Source organism: Elephantulus edwardii, unplaced genomic scaffold, assembly GCF_000299155.1.
Source record: "Elephantulus edwardii isolate Elephantulus edwardi_28Jun2011 unplaced genomic scaffold, EleEdw1.0 scaffold00044, whole genome shotgun sequence".
Taxonomy (NCBI): domain Eukaryota; kingdom Metazoa; phylum Chordata; class Mammalia; order Macroscelidea; family Macroscelididae; genus Elephantulus; species Elephantulus edwardii.
In genome coordinates this window covers 10,007,916-10,028,480 of record NW_006399794.1, presented here as the reverse complement: position 1 = coordinate 10,028,480, position 20,565 = coordinate 10,007,916, and the positions used below count along the sequence as shown (strand labels likewise).

The window sequence follows — 20,565 nt, the reverse complement described above, 5'->3', positions numbered from 1 at the left end:
CGCCAAATATTTCCATTTGAGAATGTAAAATCTTAAAAATGTAATATGTTTAAAAACAGACTTCATGTATGGATGTGTGTGTATGTATGAACAACTGAATACTAGAAGGTTTCATTTGAGAGTAGAGACAGTATGTGTGTATATATAATGGTAAAAAGTTGAGTTGTCAATCCTAAGGAAAACATCATATCTACAAGCTGCTCCACAGAAGAAAGGCAATCTCCCGCCACTTTCCAGCCTCTGAAAATCTGCTAAGAGATCAGTTATGAGTCAGTTCCAACTAAATAACACACCAAGAATCCATGCGTAAGATAATCACCATATAAAAGGTCTCAATTTTATGCTGCCTTAAATAGATGACATAGATAAAAGGCAAGATAGCAATGAATTTCAAAACCAAGTTTCAGAAAATAAACAATTTTGATTCCATCATAATTAGTTCTCTTGGAAAAATTATCAGATTTTTAAAAATTTTTATTTTACATTGGTTTGCAAACACAATTCCCATACATCGTATTTCACCCTAGCCTCCATTCACATTGTCTTCGATACAATCATTCTCATTCATTGTGTTTTCTAAAATTAAGCACCATTGAACTATGCTGACCATTACCCCATTGTTTCAGACCCCTGCTGCAGTGTAAAATAACTTACAAAAAGAATATTTTGCAGTTATTTTGAAATGTAGGTAATGAGTATATTTAATCTAGTTATGTTTCCTAGACATAAAAGGAAATACATACGATAAAAGTACTGTGCAGAGATGAACAAATTATAGCAAAAGGGACAATATTTGCTAAGGAAACTATTATCTAGATAGTATATCAATCATAGATGAACAGCAAGAAGCAATTTAGATATCCTTTACAATATATCCTTTCTAAGATATTCAACTTTATATATTCACTTCTTTCTAAGAAATCCCAATTTTGTTATGCCTTCAGTCACACAGAAAGAATTATTAAGTAATTTTGGTTTATAACACATATTCAAGTTAATTGGACATTTCTAAACTGACAATAAATTAGAAGCAAATATGAGAAATTACTAGTGGGCAACTCTATGGGTAAAAGTATTTCTATAGAAAAATAGTAAAATGTCTTGTGCACATTTGCACAGAAAATTTTATTCAAATTTGAAGAAATGTTTCTAGATTGGGCTTAAAGTACAATTGAGAGACACCCCTAAAATACAAACAAAAATCAGTAAACTACTTTCATCAATGCCTGCCACTTGACCCCTTCCCTACCTCCAAAAAAAATGAGCTGATTTGAAGTATATGAAAAAAGAATTTAGGAAATTCAAGTTTACTATATTTAAACATGGGCTATTAAGGTTTTTTTCTGGAGCTCTCAGTAGATGAAAGTTGAAGCTCTTAGCTTTTTTTTTTTTTGGTAATTGTAAAAACAGGGAGAGTAAAACATTCAGGTCATGTGGAGCATTCATTAAAACCAATTATGACAATCATGCTGTTCACTTAACTACAAGAGGTAAGAGATACAATTCTATTTCTCTTAAACAGAAAGCAATAAGAGAAGTAGAGGAATATAAAAATTTAGTGCATTAAGTATTTAAGGAACTTCTGTATCAATGTTGATAGACAATGAGTATAAATGTCAATATATCTCCTATACATATTGCAATAAAGAAGATAATATTCCAAAGATGGTATTTTAAAACTGGATTTGTGTTTGGTGAAAGTTGTTGCTGTTACATGCTGAGTCGAGTAAGACTCCCTGCTCTATCCTGCGTCATCCTCACACTTCCTGACACACAAGAGCCCACTGCAGCAGTCTGTGTCAATCCATCTGGTTGAGAGTCTTACTCTCCTTGGCTGACCCACCACCCTTTCCAGCATCGTGTCACTCTCCAAGAAACAGCCCACTAAGCGACATGCCCTAAGTATGTGAGGCAAAGCTTTATCATTCCTGCCTCCAGAGAACAGTCTGGAATAGGCTGCACCTTATCCAAGACAAATCTATTCTCCTGGCTGATACACAGAGTATTATAGAATTAGGTGGAGACAAATTGAATGAGTAGATAGTGCTAAGACTTAAAGAGCAATTATTGAGGGTGGGGGGAAGAAAAGACATTTTATATCACATAGAGGGAATAGGAAAGGAAGAGTGAGCAAAGGAAGCACAATGAAGCAAAAGGAAACACAGTGACCAGTAAGAGTATAAAAAGGGAATCTGTTTTCCTTTCGATGACCTTGTCCAGAGATTCAGCAGACTTATGAACAAACTCTTACGTGCTCAGTGCCTAATCAACTTGGAGGCTGTATACCACAGAACCTTAGAAAAGGGAAAATGCATTATGTGCAAGCAAGCTCTACCACTCACATCCCTATAGAATTAACAGTCCAGGACGGTCCTCACAACTGATGCTTTACGCCTCTCTAGGAAACTCATTTGAAGTCAATCAATATTGTTTAAAGTAGCCTTTCATGTAATCATTTTATAAATTTATATAATTTAAATTATTATATAAATTGGACACTGATTTCCTATGTGAAAAAACATGCATATAGATCAGCTCTACATCAGCTTTGGCAATATATCTGGGTTTCAGTAGAAAATCAGAAAACAATAGCAAGACACATACAGGATATAAGAGAGCATCTCCTTTCTCATCAGCTTCCTCATATCCAGGCCTTTTGACACTTCACAGAGATACGGGGAATATAGAAAAACGTGTGAAGTTTTGAGTGAATAGTTATTATTAAAACTGTGTGTTTCTTTCATTCTCTTTTGATATTATCACTCATTTTATCCTCCACCTCCTCATACTAACTTGCATAAACACTTTTATCATCTTTCGTTCTCTTTTTAATAGCCTAAATATAAGAAGACTTACCTGGATCACAAATATAGCACTTTGAGCAAACCACTTTGCAGATATCTGGTACATTCCATTTCCTATGATTAAGAGAAGTGCATATATATTTTTGCCGAAGCCCTGCTTCCCCTGGGATGAAACAGAGTATCTTTGAGACCTTGACATTTAAAATTAATAAACACCAGAGAATTCGCTTTTGTAATATCTTTCTTCCTGCACTAAGACTATTTATTGGTGATGGTAGTAGGTGCCTTTGAATCTATTCCAATTCACAGTGACCCTACAAAATCGAGTAGCCATTTTTAAGTCTTCTGATTAGCAGCAAGATATGTTAACAGTGGTCCTAGTCCTAAAAATTATTGTGGTTTTTCAGATGTCACTGAGTTAGTTCTGATTCATAACAACCTTCTGTACAAGAGTATTAAACTCTGTGTGGTCCTGCACCATCTTCATAACTGTTACTATGCTGGAGCCCACTATTACAGGAAATGTGATAATCCATTTTTTTAAGATCTTGTGTTTTTTCTAATGGTCTCTGTCATAGATTGAATTGTGCACCAAACCCCCCTGACATGTATATATAATGATATGATGTGAAAGTCATGTAATGATCTCTTCCACAATCCACTAAACCAAAAGATTGTAGGAGGATTAAGGGTAAAAAGCAACATTTTCTTAGCAAGAGAGCCTGGTAAAGTTGGTGGGGTCAGAGAAAGAGAAGACCTACAACATAATGAATTGACACAGTGATAAGAACACGTCAGAAATTGTAAGGGTGGTGCCGGACAGATTAAGGTTCAATTCTATTGCTCATAGGGTTTCTATGAGTCATAGTTGACTCAATGACATCTAATAACAAGACTGTAAAAGGATAAATTTATTTGTTAAAGCTATCCACTTGTGGCACTCTGTTAAAGCAGCATTAGAAAACTAGGATGCCCTCTAAATTAAACAAGGTAAGACTACAGAACAAGAAGTGTTCATGTCTTTTTCACTTTTACCAAATAAGGTATAATTTTACTAATTATTATAGAAAGTTTGTGCATTCCTCTTTCAAAATTAAATTTCAAAGTTCTTGATTTACTGACCCTGATCCCAGCATATCTTTAATACTTTGTTCAGTCATCTCATCTGTGTGTCTCTAATTTATCTAGAAACTTTTTTAGGTAATTCTAACAAAATACTTGATTTATCATTTGTAAAAACTTCCTGGTTTTTCATGGATTCAATCTCTCATAATCTATTTATTCCTCTTTGTTTTTTTCTGAAATATTCAGTGTCAACAAATTCTTTTTGGTACAATGACTATGTATTCTCTCCATCTTCTTTTAATACTTTTTGGATCATTCAGGATTTTGTCTATATGTGTCTAAGTTTTATCATTCAAATGTCTTCACTAGCCAATGATTTAATGTTTATTTTGTGCTGAAGTAATTATCATATTAATGAGAGAGGATTAGGATGGAGTACATGCCCCATCCTGTTGTTGTTACACGACTCATAGCGACCCTTTGAACAAAAGGCCTGAAGCCTCTCTACAACTATTGACATGTATTAAAGTTCATAGTTTCTGGAGGCATGTGGTTTAGGAAATGGATGCCACTTCTGGTTCTAAACCTGTCATAATATGTTATTGTTGTTATGTGCCATTGAGTAGCCTGTGATGTATGGCGATCCTATGTACAGCAGCTCTGAATCCTTCCCTATCCTGAACCAGTCTCACTATTTACGACATACAAACCCCACTGCCCCAGTTGCTGTATCAATTCATCTCACCCATTGTTTTCCTCTCCTGCACTGTTCATCCACCCTTCTGAGCATGATGTCCTTCTCCAAGGACCTATCTCTCCTGGACAAAGGTCCAAAGTAAGTGAGACAGAGCTTCAAAATCCTACCCTCCAAGGAGAGACTTGGTTTCATCCTCCCTAAGATAGACCTATTTGTTTTCTTGGCAGTCCATGATATGTTCAAGACTCTTCTTCAGCACCACAATTTGAAGGCATCTATTTTCTGTCAAGGACTAGGAAGAAGGATTAACTATCCACTTCTCAAATATAACAGGCCTTTGAAAACCCTATTTACAACAGAGCACACTTACAGCCCCACCCTAATCTAATTTCATTGTACCTCAGCACTAGGCACTTTTTTTTCCCTTTGGAAAAGTTCACTCACCTGAGACAAAGCTTCCCACTGTCACCAGTCTCTGCACCACCAGCCTGCATCACCCACAGTCACCATCTAGCTGTGTCACAAGTGATGATCTACAGGATCTTGGCTCATGGCTCACTGGTTTCTCCAAAACCAGCCTGCCTTCCTATGGCCATGTGAGTAATCCCCCAGATAGGTCTGAGTGTTTGAGTCTCTGGAAAACCTTCAAGCAAATCTGATCCCAAGGGCCGTGAAGGAATTGGGGAACTGAGCCACAGGTGGAGCTATTTATGTTAGAATTATAAACGCATACAGCCGGTTAAGCATTTGGGCCTCCCTTAAACTGAAAATTCTCATAAATAATCCGTTATTTATCTTAGCAAGATGAATTATGTAGACAATCTTTCAGTATTGCAACTTGAGGCTTAAATTTGTTTTTCAGTTTGAGAAATGCTCAGTAAGTTCTTCCCTTATTATTTCCCAATTCCGCCTCTCTACACATTCCAGTATAATATTTTGCTTTGTCTTCTTGAGCTGCCCTTTGAAATCTGCTCCTCTCCTTTGTTTCAACATTCCTTCCATTTGTTTTGACTTCTCTATGCTCTAGTGCAATTTTCAGAATCTCTCCTGACATCCATACTGGTTTTATCTTCTCCTCTGTCTTTATACTGGAAGCAGGAGCGGCATCCACTTCCAAAATGGCTTGCCTCTGGAAACTCTATGTACGAACAGTGCTCAGGCTGTTCGTTCATAGGGTCACTATGAGTCGTCTACAACTCGATGGCATTAAGCAAGCAAGCTGTCTTTATAATGACCTTTTGCTCTCTTCATGGATGATATCCTTTGTCATTCCAAAACTCGTCTGATCTTCCATCATTGGTGGTCAATGCCTCAAATCTATTCTTAAGATAGTTTTTCAATTCAAGGTTTTCAATACTCAAGGTCATAATTTAGTTCTTTTGAATATTTGTACTCATTTTCTTCATCTTCAATTTGAACTTTGACATGAGAAATTGATGGTCTGTTCTACAGTCAACATGTGGGCTGTTTTGTCTGTTAATATTGAGCTTCTCCAATGAGTTCTTCCACAGATGTAGTCAATCTGATTCCTGAGCAGCACATCAGGTGAGGTCCATGTGTAAAGTTGCCATTTGTGTTTTTTTAAAAAGGTATTTGTGATGTACAAAAATAACTTAATTTCTGGTCTTATTGCTGTCACCATGTCCAGACTTTCTGACTTCTTTACTGTTTCCAACTTTTGCAATCCGGTCATCAATTATTGACACTGATGGTCTATGGGTAAGAAAGTGCTCTGTAATCCTGAAGGCATAGCTGCTCTGTGGGAGAAGGATAGGCAATAACTATCCTCCCGTGTGATTATCAGCCTCTAAAAACCCACAGGAGGGTCAGTTCTGTCTTAATGGCATCAACAAAAGCCACCACCATATGATTAAGAGTCAATGGCAATAAATAATTTCAAGCTGTACTGAATGAACTGGCAAAAAAATAAGACCCTAGAAATCAATAGGATATCCACTGATTTGTTTCAAATAACATAAATCCCCCTTGTACATACCAGTCTATGTCAGAAAACTTGGAGGACAGCTGCCTGGCTAACTGACTGGAAGATATATATACTTGTTCCCATTCCTAAGAAAGATAACCCAACAGAATGTGTAAATTATCAAGTAATATTATATGAAAGCAAAATATTGCTGAAGATTATTCCCAAACAGCTAGAACAATACATAGAGAACTGCCAGAATTTCAATTCCTTAGACAAGGACTTCTTGCTTTTTAAGGTGGAGGCCGAATGAAGGAGAGGAAAGCCCTCAACGAGGTATACTGACACAGGCACTATAGCAATGAGCTCATGTGTCAGAGATGATGAGGATGGCACATATCTATTGTACACAGGGTTGGTTTAAGTCAAAATTGACTCCACAGCACTTAACAGCAGCAACTAAAGGCAAGGAGGTACACTGCCATCTCAAAGGCCGGTGATTCAAATCCACCAGCTGCTCTGCAGGAGAAAGGTGGACAATGTATTGTTTATAGCCTCTGAAAACCCTCTGAAGGGTCAACCATGATTTGGTTCAAACATGCAACAAAACAACAGTTGCACATTGAGGAAATCTGTTCCCAAGGACTTCTTTAAAATGCTGAAGACCATTAAGTCTTTATGTCAGTTTAAAGACTAAAGCATGTCTAACTCAATTGCTTTACACACATGTGAAAACTGGATCATGAACAAAGAAGAACGAAGAATTCATACCTTTAAATGTGGCATTTGTAAACAGCATTGAATATACCATAACCTGCTATGAAAACAAACATATCTGCCTAGGAAGAATTGTGATCAGGGTGCATTTTAGAAGCAAAGATGGTAAAACTTTATCTCACAAACCTTGGGCATGTTATCAAGAGGGGCTAGTTCTTGGTGAAGTAGAAGATCAGAAAAGGAGAGAGAAAACCTCCAAGAGATAGACTGACACAGTGACTGCAACAATGAGCTTAAGTACAGTGGAAATTAAGAGGATAGAGTATGATCATGCAGGTTTTCAATTTGTTGTATATGGCATCATTATAAGTCAGAGTTGATCTGATGACACTCAATAACAACCATCAAGCACATGCTGTTTTTGTTGTTGTATGCCATTTTGTCAGAACCAACACATACCTGACACTCCAGTGGGTTTTCAGGGGTAGTTAATAAGACAAGAAGAGAAGATTGATAATGGAAAGCAACAAGTATTGGTGAAGATGCAGAGAAATGGAAATTCCTATGTCTTTGAGCTGTGGTGTTGGAGAAGAGTAATGAATATATCATGGACTGCTAAGAGAACAAACAAGTTCATCCTGGAGAAGGTGAACCCAGGCTGTTCCTTGGAGGCAAGGATTCTGAAGCTCCATCTGACATACTTTGGACATGTTTCAAGGAAGGATCAGTCCTTAGAAAGGAATGCCATGCTTGGAAGGGTGGAGGGACAGCACAGGAGAAGTAGACCCTCGAAGAGATGGATTGATTCCATCACTGGGATAATGGGGTAGGTGTGTCAGAGACAATGAGATTGGCACACGATACAGCAGGCATTTAGGCTGTTGTACATAGGGGTGCTATGAGTCACAGGCAACTCGATGGCACATAACAACAACATGCATTGCTGCTCAGAATGTAAAAACTGTGTATCTATTATGGAAAAATTTGTTGATTCCTCAAAAAGTTCAACATAAAAATATCATACTGTTGTATGTAATGCCAAGTTAGAGCAAACCCATAGTTGACTCTCCAGAAGGCTTTCAGAGACAGTAAATTGCACGAGAGGAGATAGTCCATCTTTTTTCTGCAGAACATCTGGTGCTTTGAACCATGTACCTTTTCATTGGCAGCACAATTCTTTCCCATTAAGCTACCAGAGCACTACTATGTTAGAACTGTTAGCAATTCTATTTAGCAGTAGAATTACTAAGTTATATGATATTCCATTTAGATATATATATATATACAGTACACTATCTATCACATTATCACATAATATTGAATACATACGATACATAATACACGTACAAAATATCATATAATCCAGTAATTCTAATTCTATGTTGTTGTTGTTATGTGCCGTTGAGTTGCTTGCAACTCATAGCGACCCTATGTACAACAGCTCTAAACTCTGCTCTGGCCTCTGCCAATCTCATTGTCTCTGACACACTCATCCCGATGGCCCCAGTCACTGAATCAATCCACCTCCCAAAGGGGCTTCCCCTCCTGTGCCTGCCCTCCACCCTCCCAAGCATGATGTTCTTCTCCAAGGACCGGCCTCTTCTTACAACATGACCAAAGTATGTCAGACGAAGTCTCAGAATCCTTGCCTCCAAGGACCAGCCCAGTTTAACCCTCTCCAGGATGAATCTGTTTTCTTAGCAGTCCATGGTACCCTCAACACTCTTCTCCAACACCAAAGCTCAAAAGCATCCATTCTCCTTCTATCCTCCCTCGTCTTTGTCCAGCTCCCTGATGCATAACAAGAGATGGCAAAGACCATGGCCTGTACCAGACACACCTTAGTCTCCAGAGACACACAGTTGCTCTTGAGTACTTTAGAGAGGTCCGTAACAGCAGACTTTCCCATCACAAGATGTCTTTTAATTTCCTGGCTACTGGTGCCAAGAGTGTTGACTGTGGAGCCAAGCAAACTAAAACTGTGAACAATCTCAATCTCAATCTCTTCACAATCCATCCTGATTCTGCCAATTGGTCCAGTGGTGAGAATCTTTGTCTTTTGACATTGAGACTAAATCCATATTGGAGGCTGCAGTCTTTGACCCTCTGCAGCAAGCGCTTCAGGTCCTCCTCAGTTTCAGCAAGCAGGGTTGTGTCATCTGCATAACACAGATTGTTGATAGATCTTCCACCAATCCTGACCCCACATTTCTCCTCATAGAGCCCAGCCTCCCGGATGTTTTGTTCTGCACACAGGTTGAAAAGGTATGGAGATAGGATGCATCCCTGGCGTACCCTCTTCCCAATTTTGAACCATGCAGTGTTTCCTTGCTCTGTTCTGACGACTGCCTCTTGGTTCAAGTATAAGTTTTGCATTAGCACGATCAAGTGTTTTGGGTTTCCCATTCTTCTCAGAGTCAGCCACAGTTTGTTATGATCCACACAGTCAAACACCTTTGCAAAAATCAATGAAGTGCAGATACACATTCCTCTGGTAATCCCTGCTTTCAGCCAAAATCCACCTAGCATTAGCTACAATAACCCTAGTACCACTTCTTCTAAACCCAGCCAGGACTTCTGGCAGTTCTCTGCTGATGTGCTGTTCCAGTCGTTTTTGAATAATCTCCAGCAGAATCTTGTTTGCATGTGAAATCAACGATAGTGTTCTATAGTTTCCACACTGTTGAGTCATCTTTCTTTGGAATGGGAACAAATATAAATCTCTTCCAGTCAGTTGGCCAAGTTGTCATTCTCCAGATTTCTTGGCACAACTTAGTGAGCACATCCAGAGCAGCATTTATTAGATGAAATACGTCAATTGGTATACCATCTATTCCTGGGGCCTTATTTTTTGCAGTTCCTTCAAAGCAGCTTGAACTTCTTCCTTCGTCACCATAGGCTCTTGCTCATATGTTGTTTCATTAAATTCTTCTGTGTCTGCCAATTCCGTTCAATACAATGACTCAGTATATTCCTTCCATCTTCTTTTGATACCTCCTGGATCGTTTACTACTCTGCCTAAAGCATCCTTGATTATAGCAACTCGAGGTTTGAATTTGTTCTTCAGTTCCTTGAGCTTAAGAAATACTGAGCGAGTTCGACCCTTTTGGTTTTCTGACTCCAGCTCCTTGCACATTTCATTGTAATATTTTACCTTGCCATCCCGCGCTGCCTTTTGAAATCTTCTGTTCAGCTCTTTTGTATCTTGAATTCTTCCTTGTGCTTTGGCTTCTCTGTGCTCCAGTGCAATATTCAAAGTTTCTTCTGACATCCATTTTGATCTTTTCTTCCTCTTCTGTCTTTGTAATGAATGTTTACACTCTTCTTGGATGATACCCTTGATATCCTCCCACAACTCATCTGGTCTTCACTCATTCATGTTCAAGGCCTCAAGCCAGTTCTTGAGATGGTTCTGAAATTCAGGTGGGATAGACTCAAAGTTATATTTTGGTTCCCGTGGATTCTGTTTAATTTTCCTCAGCTTCAGCTTGAACTTGCATATGAGTAGTAGTTGGTCTGTTCCACAATCAGCTCCGGGCCTCCAAAATAACTTTTTTCCTTCTCCTTTCAAGATTTTTTTTAAATTTTATATTGATTTGCATATAACATTCATATACGTTGTGTTTCATTCATGTATATCATGTTTTAGAAAATCAATCACCCTCGATCTATGCCTATTGTTACCCAATCCTTTCAGGTCCCCATTGGATCTTTGAATAATCTTTAAACACAGACAAAACCAGTACACATACATTTGTATAAAAATGATCTCTTCTCTCCTTTTATCATTTCCATCCAGTTAGTATCAACTCATAGCTGATTCTCCAGTAGGTTTTGAGAGGATATACATCACATGGGAAGAGATTATTCAAATTTCTCCTATGTAGTAGCTGATTGATTTGAACTATTTGCCTTTGAGTTGGAAGTGCAAGTCCTTATGTACTAGGCCACCAGACTTCCCTTGAATGACCATTACAGCACTATTTATAACAGTTAAAAGTGGAAACCTACATATACATCAGGTTATGAACGAGTAAACAAAATAATCCATATGCACAAAATAGAATTATTTAGTTATAAAATGGATTGGAATACTGATACATGCCACAGTATATGGTTGAACTTTTAGAATATATAAACTGACATGGGTAAAACACCACATATTGTATTACTCCTAAATGAATAAGAGCAACAATATCAGTCTGGTTGTGTGTGATTAATCCATGGTCTTTGTAATTACTTGCTATGCAAAAAACAATTGGACAATGAATAAGGATAACAAAAGAAGAATCAACACCTTTGAGTTGTGGTGCTGGAGAAGAGTACTAAACATACCATCGACTGCAAAAAAGAATAATTCTGTCCTGGAGAGGGCAAAACCAAACTGCTCTCTGGAGGCAAGGATTTTGAAGCTCTGTCTCACATACTTTGGGCCTGTTGTCAGGAAAGATCTATCCTTAGAGAAGAGTGTCATGCTTGGAAAGATGGAGGGACAGCACAGAAGAGGAAGAACCTGGATGAGATGGATTGACAGTGACTGGGGCAATAGGGGCAGGTGTGTCTGTGAGATTGAGATTGTGTGTCAGTGACAGTGAGATAGGATAGAACAGGATTCAAAGCTATTGTTCATAGTGTTGACTTGATGGCACGTAAGAAGAAGAAGGATAAATACAAAGCTGATTTCTGTGAATACCATTAACTTGCAAGTGGAGGTTAAAGATATCACAAATGTCAAAATTTCCCCAATAACTATATCACTCCATCATCTCTAAGACCAGGTACTCTTCTCCTCAGTATTCTTCCTCTATCTTTGGGTCCATTCATTCACTGTGTCCGTTCAAAGAACTCACCAACCATTCTCAGAGTTAACTGATTCATCAAGGACATAGTAGAGCACAACAGGATTTGGTCAACTTGGAAATTATGAGAACAATTTAGGACACAGATCCTCAGTCAGAACAGTTCCTTCTTGCTCTCTGCTGTTTGATCCTTTTTCAGCCATGATATTTCAAGGCATTGTTGGAGACCCTTTTGGCAAGTGTTAAAACTCTTAACTCTATATGTGCGCAAGCTCCACGTAAGCTGTCACATGTTTGGCTCCTACTTCCTTCCAATTCACTCAATTCTTGATCTTGATCTTGCTACACTATCACTTTAGCTGTCCTGTTACAATTCTTCTCTCTCTCTGTCTTCCTTTAAGTCTAGTAGGATGTAAAAGTAACTAATCAGTTTCCTCATTAGGGTTCCAAAAGCTTATGACTCATAGCGACCCTATGAACAAAAGATCTGAGCACTTTTTATTGAGTTTCTGGAGGCAAGCTATTTCAGAAGTGGATGCCACTCCTGCTTCCAAGCTTGTTTTATTCTGGAAGCTCCATCAAACACTGTCCACCATGGGTAATCATTATCGCATTTGGCACATCAGTATCACAGTGTTTAGTGTCACAGCAAACATGAGTTACTTCTGTACAGCAAATGCACAGACTAGTGCTATCCCGCTTAGAAGAATGTTTGACAAAAAAACAACTTTAAAACAGGCCTGAGGGAAGCAGATTAAAATCACCCACCTTGGGCTTGTCTCTATGTTGCCATTGTTATTGTCGTTAGGTGTTGTCGAGTCTTAGATGACTCATCGCAACCCTATGAATTGTACATGTTGTAGTATTAAAATAGTACATTTTCTTTTTGTGTATCCTTACCATGAAAAAGAGTTATTGGCTATATATATTCTAAACAGAATTTGCTCCAAGGTTCAACTCAACTAAACTAAAGAATGGTAAGGAAGAGAGATGAGGGGGGGGGAAGATAATAAAGAACATGTTTTAAGTATTATATGGAAAATAAGGACAATGCACTGAGGTTTGGAGGTAAAAGAGGACTGTTACCAGTGAATAAGCTTAGACATGTTTAACTAATAAACAGAGTCAGCGCCTTAAACCACTCAGCCATTCTAACTCAGGAAAACCTAAAGAGTGACTGAGAATGGCTTTGATAACAATACTTGTAAGCTTCAAACAGAAACCTTGTTAATGAGATTCTGAGTGAATATTAAGAGCATGTCCCTTGTAAAGCCACTGGTAACTGTTTATCTAATGAGAATACTCTTGAAATATTTATACTCCCTTCTGTAACTGCTACTATCTGTTTTATGGCATACTGTTAATAATTTTGCTTAAAACTTCGCTTGTAGTATATAAAGTCACTTAAGATTCTTGAAGTCTTTCGTCCCTTACTCCCCAAATATATTATGTCTATCTTTTATCATGTCTTTCTGATTCCCCACTCTCAGACCTGCTATAGAGTTGGACTCTACACCAAGTGTCCTTTGTGCCAGAGTGTTTAAAGTATTCATATGTTAACCAAAAAGTTGGACTTGAACCTGCCAGTCATTCAGTGAGAGAAGGATCTGCTAGCTTCCTTACACGAAGATTTGGGGCTGTGGAAACACTATGGAGCAGCCCTACTCTGTCAGATAGGGTCACTAGGAGGAATGAAGTGGCTACCAGAAAGTTCTTATTCCTCTAGAGCCTCTCTTCAGCTGATGCAATGACCCAAGGGAATTTCTATGCACTTCAATCTAGATGTAACAGATTCTCTGACTCCTGGCGCCTCCGTTACACAAAAGTATTGTGGTGAAATCTTTCAAGAGTATTGATGCTGTTCTAAACTATATAAATATCTCAGCAAGTGAATAAACAGTCTCTACATGACTCTTTAAAACAGAAGGGAGAAATCTTGGTAAGTGTTCATCAGTAGTGAGTGAGTTTGTGGTATGCCTGCTTAAGATTGGTATTTGTTCACAGAAATTGAAAAAAAAACCTAGACTAATGGGATGGTGAGTAAAACAGTATAGATAAATGGCACTTTATTTCTAGATAAAACAGAGTTAGCAAAAAAGGATGTAATTACTTCAAGGTGACAAAGCCAGTATGAGCAAAATCATAATGCTACTCCATGTCACAACAACATAGAGATCAGTTGGCCTAGTGGACAGAAAGTGATGCTACCAAGCCAAAGGTGGGTGACTTTAATCCACGGCCTTCAAGCCTGTTTTGAATATTTTTTGGTCAAACATTCTTCTAGGTCATATAATCCTGGTCTATCCACTTGCTGTACAGAGGTAACTCATGGTTGCTGTGAAGCTGAACACTGTGACACTGATGTGTCAGATGTGAGAATGGCTACCCATAGAGGACAGTGTTTGGTGGAGCTCCCCAGTTAAAACAAGCTTGGAAGCAGGAATGGCATCCACTTTCATAATAGCTTGCCTCTGGACACCCTATGAACCTGGAGAAAGGACAAAAGATATACAGGCATTCAGGTCTTTAGTTCATAGGGTCACTATGAGTCGCCTATGATCCTACCACACTTAACAGCAACAACAACAACTCCATGTCACAATGGCAAAAATGTTAAATAAACTTTTACTTCATATATTTTCTTGTGAGAAAGTGAGACACAAAGAGGGGGAAAGTCATATTAGGCAAAGAAGGAACATGCAATGAGCTTGAACTCTCTTAGACTTAAGAGTGACACATATATCTTGATATATAAAAACATTCGATATGACAATCAGCTATCAATCTTTCACCATGTATTTTAATACATATACAGTTCAAAAATATAAAACTAAAATTTTATTTTGGTGGGAAGAATTCTAAACTTAAGGTGAAGGCCAGGACCCAATTTGAGGAGCAAGATAAAATGTTTAACTATACCAAGAATAAAGAACATCTTTGGAACTAAATGAATGGATCAGGGAGTATGTCTGTCCTATTTCCACCAACTTACAGAAGTCAACAGACTCTTGAAAGAGAATTTCAGTATTCAAGAATATTTTTATATATAAATCTTTCTCCTTGCCATTTAAATTACCCCTGAAAGTTAACTTTGCTTTTGCATGTCTGGTCACTAAGACATTCATAGATTTACTTCTGGGCTTTCAATTATGTTTCACTATTTTATTTCTGGGTTTTTTTAATTTGTTTTTCCTGTAATATACTGTCATACCCATCTTAGCTTCAAAAAACTCTCACAATTTGATAGTGTAAATCCTCCAGATTTGTTCATACTCAGTACCATTTAGATATGCTAATGTTTTGCTGATTACTTTGAGTATGTTCCTCAAAAGTATTGCAGTTCACTTTCTAGTCCTCTTTTATTGTTTGCTAAAAAGGTAATTCACAAGGATGAGTTTAGTTTCCATTTTGAAGGGTGCCTAAAAGCCAAAGTCCCAGGAGTCCCACCAATCTCTATCAGATCAGTAAGTTTTTTAAGTAATGGGAAGTTAATTCCTCAAAATCTTTGTCTTCTATAAATCCATATGTCAGCAGACCTTAGATCATAGAAAACCTGAATGAGATGATACATGCAAGTAATGGTGGGTGCTGGAATGTGGGTGCTGGAAAGTAGTAGATTACCCAGTTATAGCTAATATTGTTGTTGCCTTATTTGCTAAGATTATAATGATTCTTAATATCTTCTAATAATGTCTGTTTCATGAAGAAAAAAAGAGTTGTATTTACTTACTCTGAAGACCCAGTATTAGCTTCTGCTTGGCACCTCAGTTTTTCAGAGTTACAATACAGGTAATGTTTCTATCTGGAGCAGTCAAAGAAGGAAAAAGAACCAAAGGCTTTTAGAGAAATACATTCTTCCTGTCAATATTTTGTCTTGGACTTTTAACATTTTTATACATCTTAGCTAAGTGTGGATGAATTGTCCAATGAGAACAGACAATGATTTTTACAAGTACGGACACCATCAATTTGTAGAATAATGGCTTCTTTCAACATCACTGAACCTCATCCCTCTTCATTCCTGTTACTAGGAATTCCAGGATTGGAAGCTTCACAAGTCTGGTTTGGTTTTCCCTTCTGTGTTGTGTATCTAATTGCTCTTGTGGGAAATATTATTATCTTATTTGTGATCTGGACCGATCATAGCCTTCACCAGCCAATGTTCTACTTTCTGGCCATGCTATCAGGGATTGACCTGAGTCTCTCCACTGCTACCATCCCCAAAATGTTGGGTATTTTCTGGTTCAGCCTCCAGGAACTGTGCTTCGGGTGTTGTGTTGCACAAGTCTTTTTTATCCACTTTTTCACAGTCATGGAGAGCATCGTACTTCTTGCTATGGGCTTCGATCGCTATGTGGCTATTTGCAACCCTCTTCGATACACTATGATCCTCACCAACAGAACTGTCGCTGTGATTGGTGTGGTTGTAGTCCTACGAAGCCTATGTATGATTGTTCCCATTATTTTTCTCCTCCTGAGACTGCCTTATTGTGGACACAGAATCATCCCTCACACGTATTGTGAGCACATGGGAGTGGCTCGCCTGGCTTGTGCCAGCATCAGTATCAATGTCTATTTTGGTCTTGGGAATATTTCTATCTTGTTTATGGATGTACTACTTATTATTATCTCCTATGCTAGGATATTACACGCTGTCTTCCACCTTCCTTCCCAAGATTCCCGCCTGAAAGCTCTCAACACTTGTAGCTCTCATATCTGTGTCATTATAGCTTTCTTTGGGCCAGCTCTGTTCTCCTTCCTCACTCATCGCTTTGGCCATGATATTCCCCAGTATATACATATACTCCTAGCTAATCTCTATGTTGTTATTCCCCCTGCCCTCAACCCAGTCATATATGGGATTAGGACCAAGCAGATCCAGGAGCGGGTACAAAATCTGTTTGTTAAAAGACTGAATGAGAGGTAATAAATTCCAACTATCAATGTATAAGGTCTGGGAAGGTTGTCAATTGTAAAAAAATTAATTCAATTTGGTCTCATCAGTTATTAATTACTTATTATAAAAATAACTAGCATTAAGTGTTAGAAGCATGTGTTCATGTGTGTATTTGAGTGTACGCCTGTATTGTCATTCTTTCTTTTTCTTATCATTTTCTATTGACCTCTGTATATACACTGGCACAAATTAGATGTATAAATTTCAAGGAGCATCCCTGGAATTCAATGAAGCAAGACTCACATTTAGAATTATCTGATATTCTATATATCTTCAAGATAACACTAGAAGTTTTTTTCACATACAAAGATATTTTTTATTTATAGGTTTTAAACCTAAATGATCCTGCAAATAATAAAATATGCCTAAAATAATTAATATATTTTTAAAACATATATGAAAGCAAGTTATATGGTTTAATCATATTTTTATATCATTTATATATTCTAAATTACTAGTATTATGAAGTTTTTCAGAAGCTGACCCTATTTTATATATATATATATTCGTCCCAAAAAAAAATCCCTCATTGCTGTAGAGTTGGGACAGCTCATAGTTCACCCTCTAGTAGGTTTCACCACCGTGTGTGTGTGTGTGTGTGTGTGTGACACACAGATATTTCTCATATTTTGATAATGTTACTAAGAGAAGCTATTCTTTGGAAAATAATGTCAATCTTAGAAGGGTAGAGGGTCAGAGAAAGAGTGACAGACCCCTATAAAGATGGATTTGCACAGTGACTGCAGCACTCAAGGGTGACAGAAATGCTGAGGAAGGTACACGATAGGACAGAGTTCAGATCTGTTGTTAAAAGGGTTGCTATGAGTCGTACTTGACTCAATGGCACCTAACAATAATGTGTGTGTGTGTGTGTGTGTGTGTGTGTGTGTGTGTGTGTGTGTACAGTGAAGTTCAGTTGGCCTAGTGGTAAGAAATTGTGCCATCAACGCCAAGACAGAAGGTTGAAATCCACCAGCTTCTCTGCAGGTGAAAGATGGACAATCTATTCTCATGTGATTTGAAGTATCTAAAAACCTACTCTGATTCAGCTCTGATTTAATTTTAACTCCACAGCACATAACAACAACAATAATACACATACATATACACACAAATACACACTCACATATACTTTCTCATATATATACTTTCTTTATATATACTGCCTCTTTTTTCACTCTGAATGTATTATAATATATATATTATGACACAACATTCCTTGCAGAAATTGAAGATGACTTGAAGAACTTGCTGCACAAGGTCAAAGCCTATAGTCTTCAATATGTGTTATATTTCAAGAACAAGAAAACAAAAATCCAATCTAAGGAGACCTGGAAGCTAAGTAATGGAAATAGGGTCACTCTGCGTCACAAGCAACTCGACAGCACATAGCAACAACAACAACAACATACCAAGTATTAGATACAGGGAGAGACCTAATGAAAAATATTTAGCCACAAATAAGAAGTATCTAAGAAAGATAGCAATTTATTATGATAAGGGTGTTTTTGCTGTGAAGCTAATGACTTTGGTTGAACTTTAGGATGTGTGCAAAGAAAGTTATTTCAAAGAATAATGGAAGGTTTTTCCCCCCTAAGGACTTGTGCCTTATGGCAGCATGCCCTTGGAAATATGTGAGACAAAATTTTACCAAACTTGACGCCAGGAGATACCATGGTTGCATTGCCTACGAGTCAGATTTATTTTTTTAGTCAACTCATGGTGTATTGAAAGTGGAGGGATGGCGCCACAGAGGAAGACCCTCAATGAGATGGATCAATTCTGTGACTGGAGTGGTGGGAATGAGTGTGTTTGAGATGACGAGGTTGGCACAGGACAAGACAGAGTTTAGGGCTCTTGTACATAGGGTCGCTATGAATTGCAAGCGACTCGATGGCACATGGTATAGTAAATATTCTTCTCAAACACCACAACTCAAAGGCATCTGTTCTTCTTAGTCTTCCTTATTCATTTTCAAACTTTCAGATGCACAGAAAGTAATTGAAAATATAATTTGGTCAGGTTGCTTGGCTCTACAATCAACACTCTTGGGACCAGCAGCCAGGAAATTAAAAAACTAATTACATTGGGAAAATCTTCTTTCAGAAACTTCTCCAAAGTACTGAAAAACAACAATGTCAGTTTGGAGACTAAGGTGCACCTGATCGAGGCCATAGTCTTTGCAACTACTTGCTATGCATTGGGAAGCTGAACAATGACTAGGGATGATAGAAGGAGAATTTATGCCTCTGAGCTGTGTTGCTGGACAAGAGTATTAAATATGCCATGGACTGCTAAGAGAACAAACGAGTTCATCCTGGAGAGGGTGAAATCAGGCTTTTCCTTAGAGGCAAGAATTCTGAAGCTTTGTCTGGCATGTTTTGGACATATTGCAAGGTCGGATCAGGTCCCTCCAAGGGGAGGGACAGCGCAGGAGAGGAAGACCCTCTATGAGATTGATTGATTCAAAGACTGTGATAATAGGTGTAGGTGTATCAGAGACAGTAAGTTTAGCACAGGATAGAGTATGGTTTAGGGCCGTTGTAAATAGGGTCACTATGTGTCCCAGGCAACTTGATGGCCCATAACAACAACAACAACAGGTGCACCTTAGTCTTCAAACTTACATACTTGCTTTTTAGCACTTTAAAGAAGTCCTTGATAACAGCTATTCCCAATAAAACATGTCTTTGATTTCTCAGTTGTTGTTACTACCATGGGTGTTGAGTGTTGATGCAAGTAAAACAAAATTTTTGACAACTTCAGTCTTGCCTATTGGTCAGTGGTGAGGATTTCTTTTCTTGATATAGAAGTGTAATCCATACTGTTGTTGTTGTTTGTTATGTGTAGTTAAGTCAAGTATGACTCATAGCAAACCTATGAACAAAGAATTTGAACCCAGTCCTGTTCTGCTCCATCCTCACACTTCCTGACACACAAGAGCCCATTGCAGCAGTTGCCATGTCAATCCACCTTGTTGAGGGTCTTCCTCTCTTTCGCAGACCCTCTATCCTTCCCAGCATCATGTCCCTCTCCAAGGAATAATACCTCCTAGCAATATGTCCAAAGTATGTGAGGGAAAGCCTCATCCAGAGAACATATAGTTGTTGTTGTTGTTGTTATGCGCCATCAAGTCACCTGGGATTCATAGCAACCCTATGTACAACAGCCCTAAATCCTGCTCTATTGTGTGCTAATCTCACTTTCTCTGACACACCTATCCTCATTACCCCAGTCACTGAATCAATCCACCTCATAGAGGGTCTTCCTCTCCTGCACTGTCCCTCCACCCTCCCAAGCATGACTTCCCTTTCCAAGGCTTGGTCCCTCCTTGCAACATGTCCAAAGTATGCCAGACGAAGCGTCAGAATCCTTGCCTCTAAGAAGCAGCCTGTTTTTACCCTTTCTAGAATGAACTTGTTTGTTCTCTTGGCAATCGATAGTATATTCAATACTCTTCTCCAACACGACAGCTCAAGGGCCTCAATTCTCTATCATTCCTAGCCATTGTCCAGCTTTCTGATGCATAGCAAGTGATTGTAAAGACCATAGCCTGTATCAGGCACACCTTAGTCTCAAGACTGATATTGTTGCTCTTCATA

At 38.2% G+C, this 20,565-nt stretch overlaps 1 protein-coding gene across 1 annotated transcript; it reads left to right on the top strand.

Annotated features, from left to right (window-relative positions):
• Positions 1-15,985: 15,985 nt before the first annotated feature.
• On the top strand, positions 15,986-16,933 carry LOC102866045 (olfactory receptor 52E8-like). Its single transcript, XM_006885642.1, has one exon. It carries the CDS (start codon positions 15,986-15,988, stop codon positions 16,931-16,933), a length of 948 nt encoding a protein of 315 aa, XP_006885704.1.
• Positions 16,934-20,565: the final 3,632 nt, after the last annotated feature.

Coding starts and splice junctions, on each gene's coding strand:
- LOC102866045 (XM_006885642.1), top strand. CDS start 15,986: ATGGCTTCTTTCAACATCACTGAACCTCATCCCTCTTCATTCCTGTTA.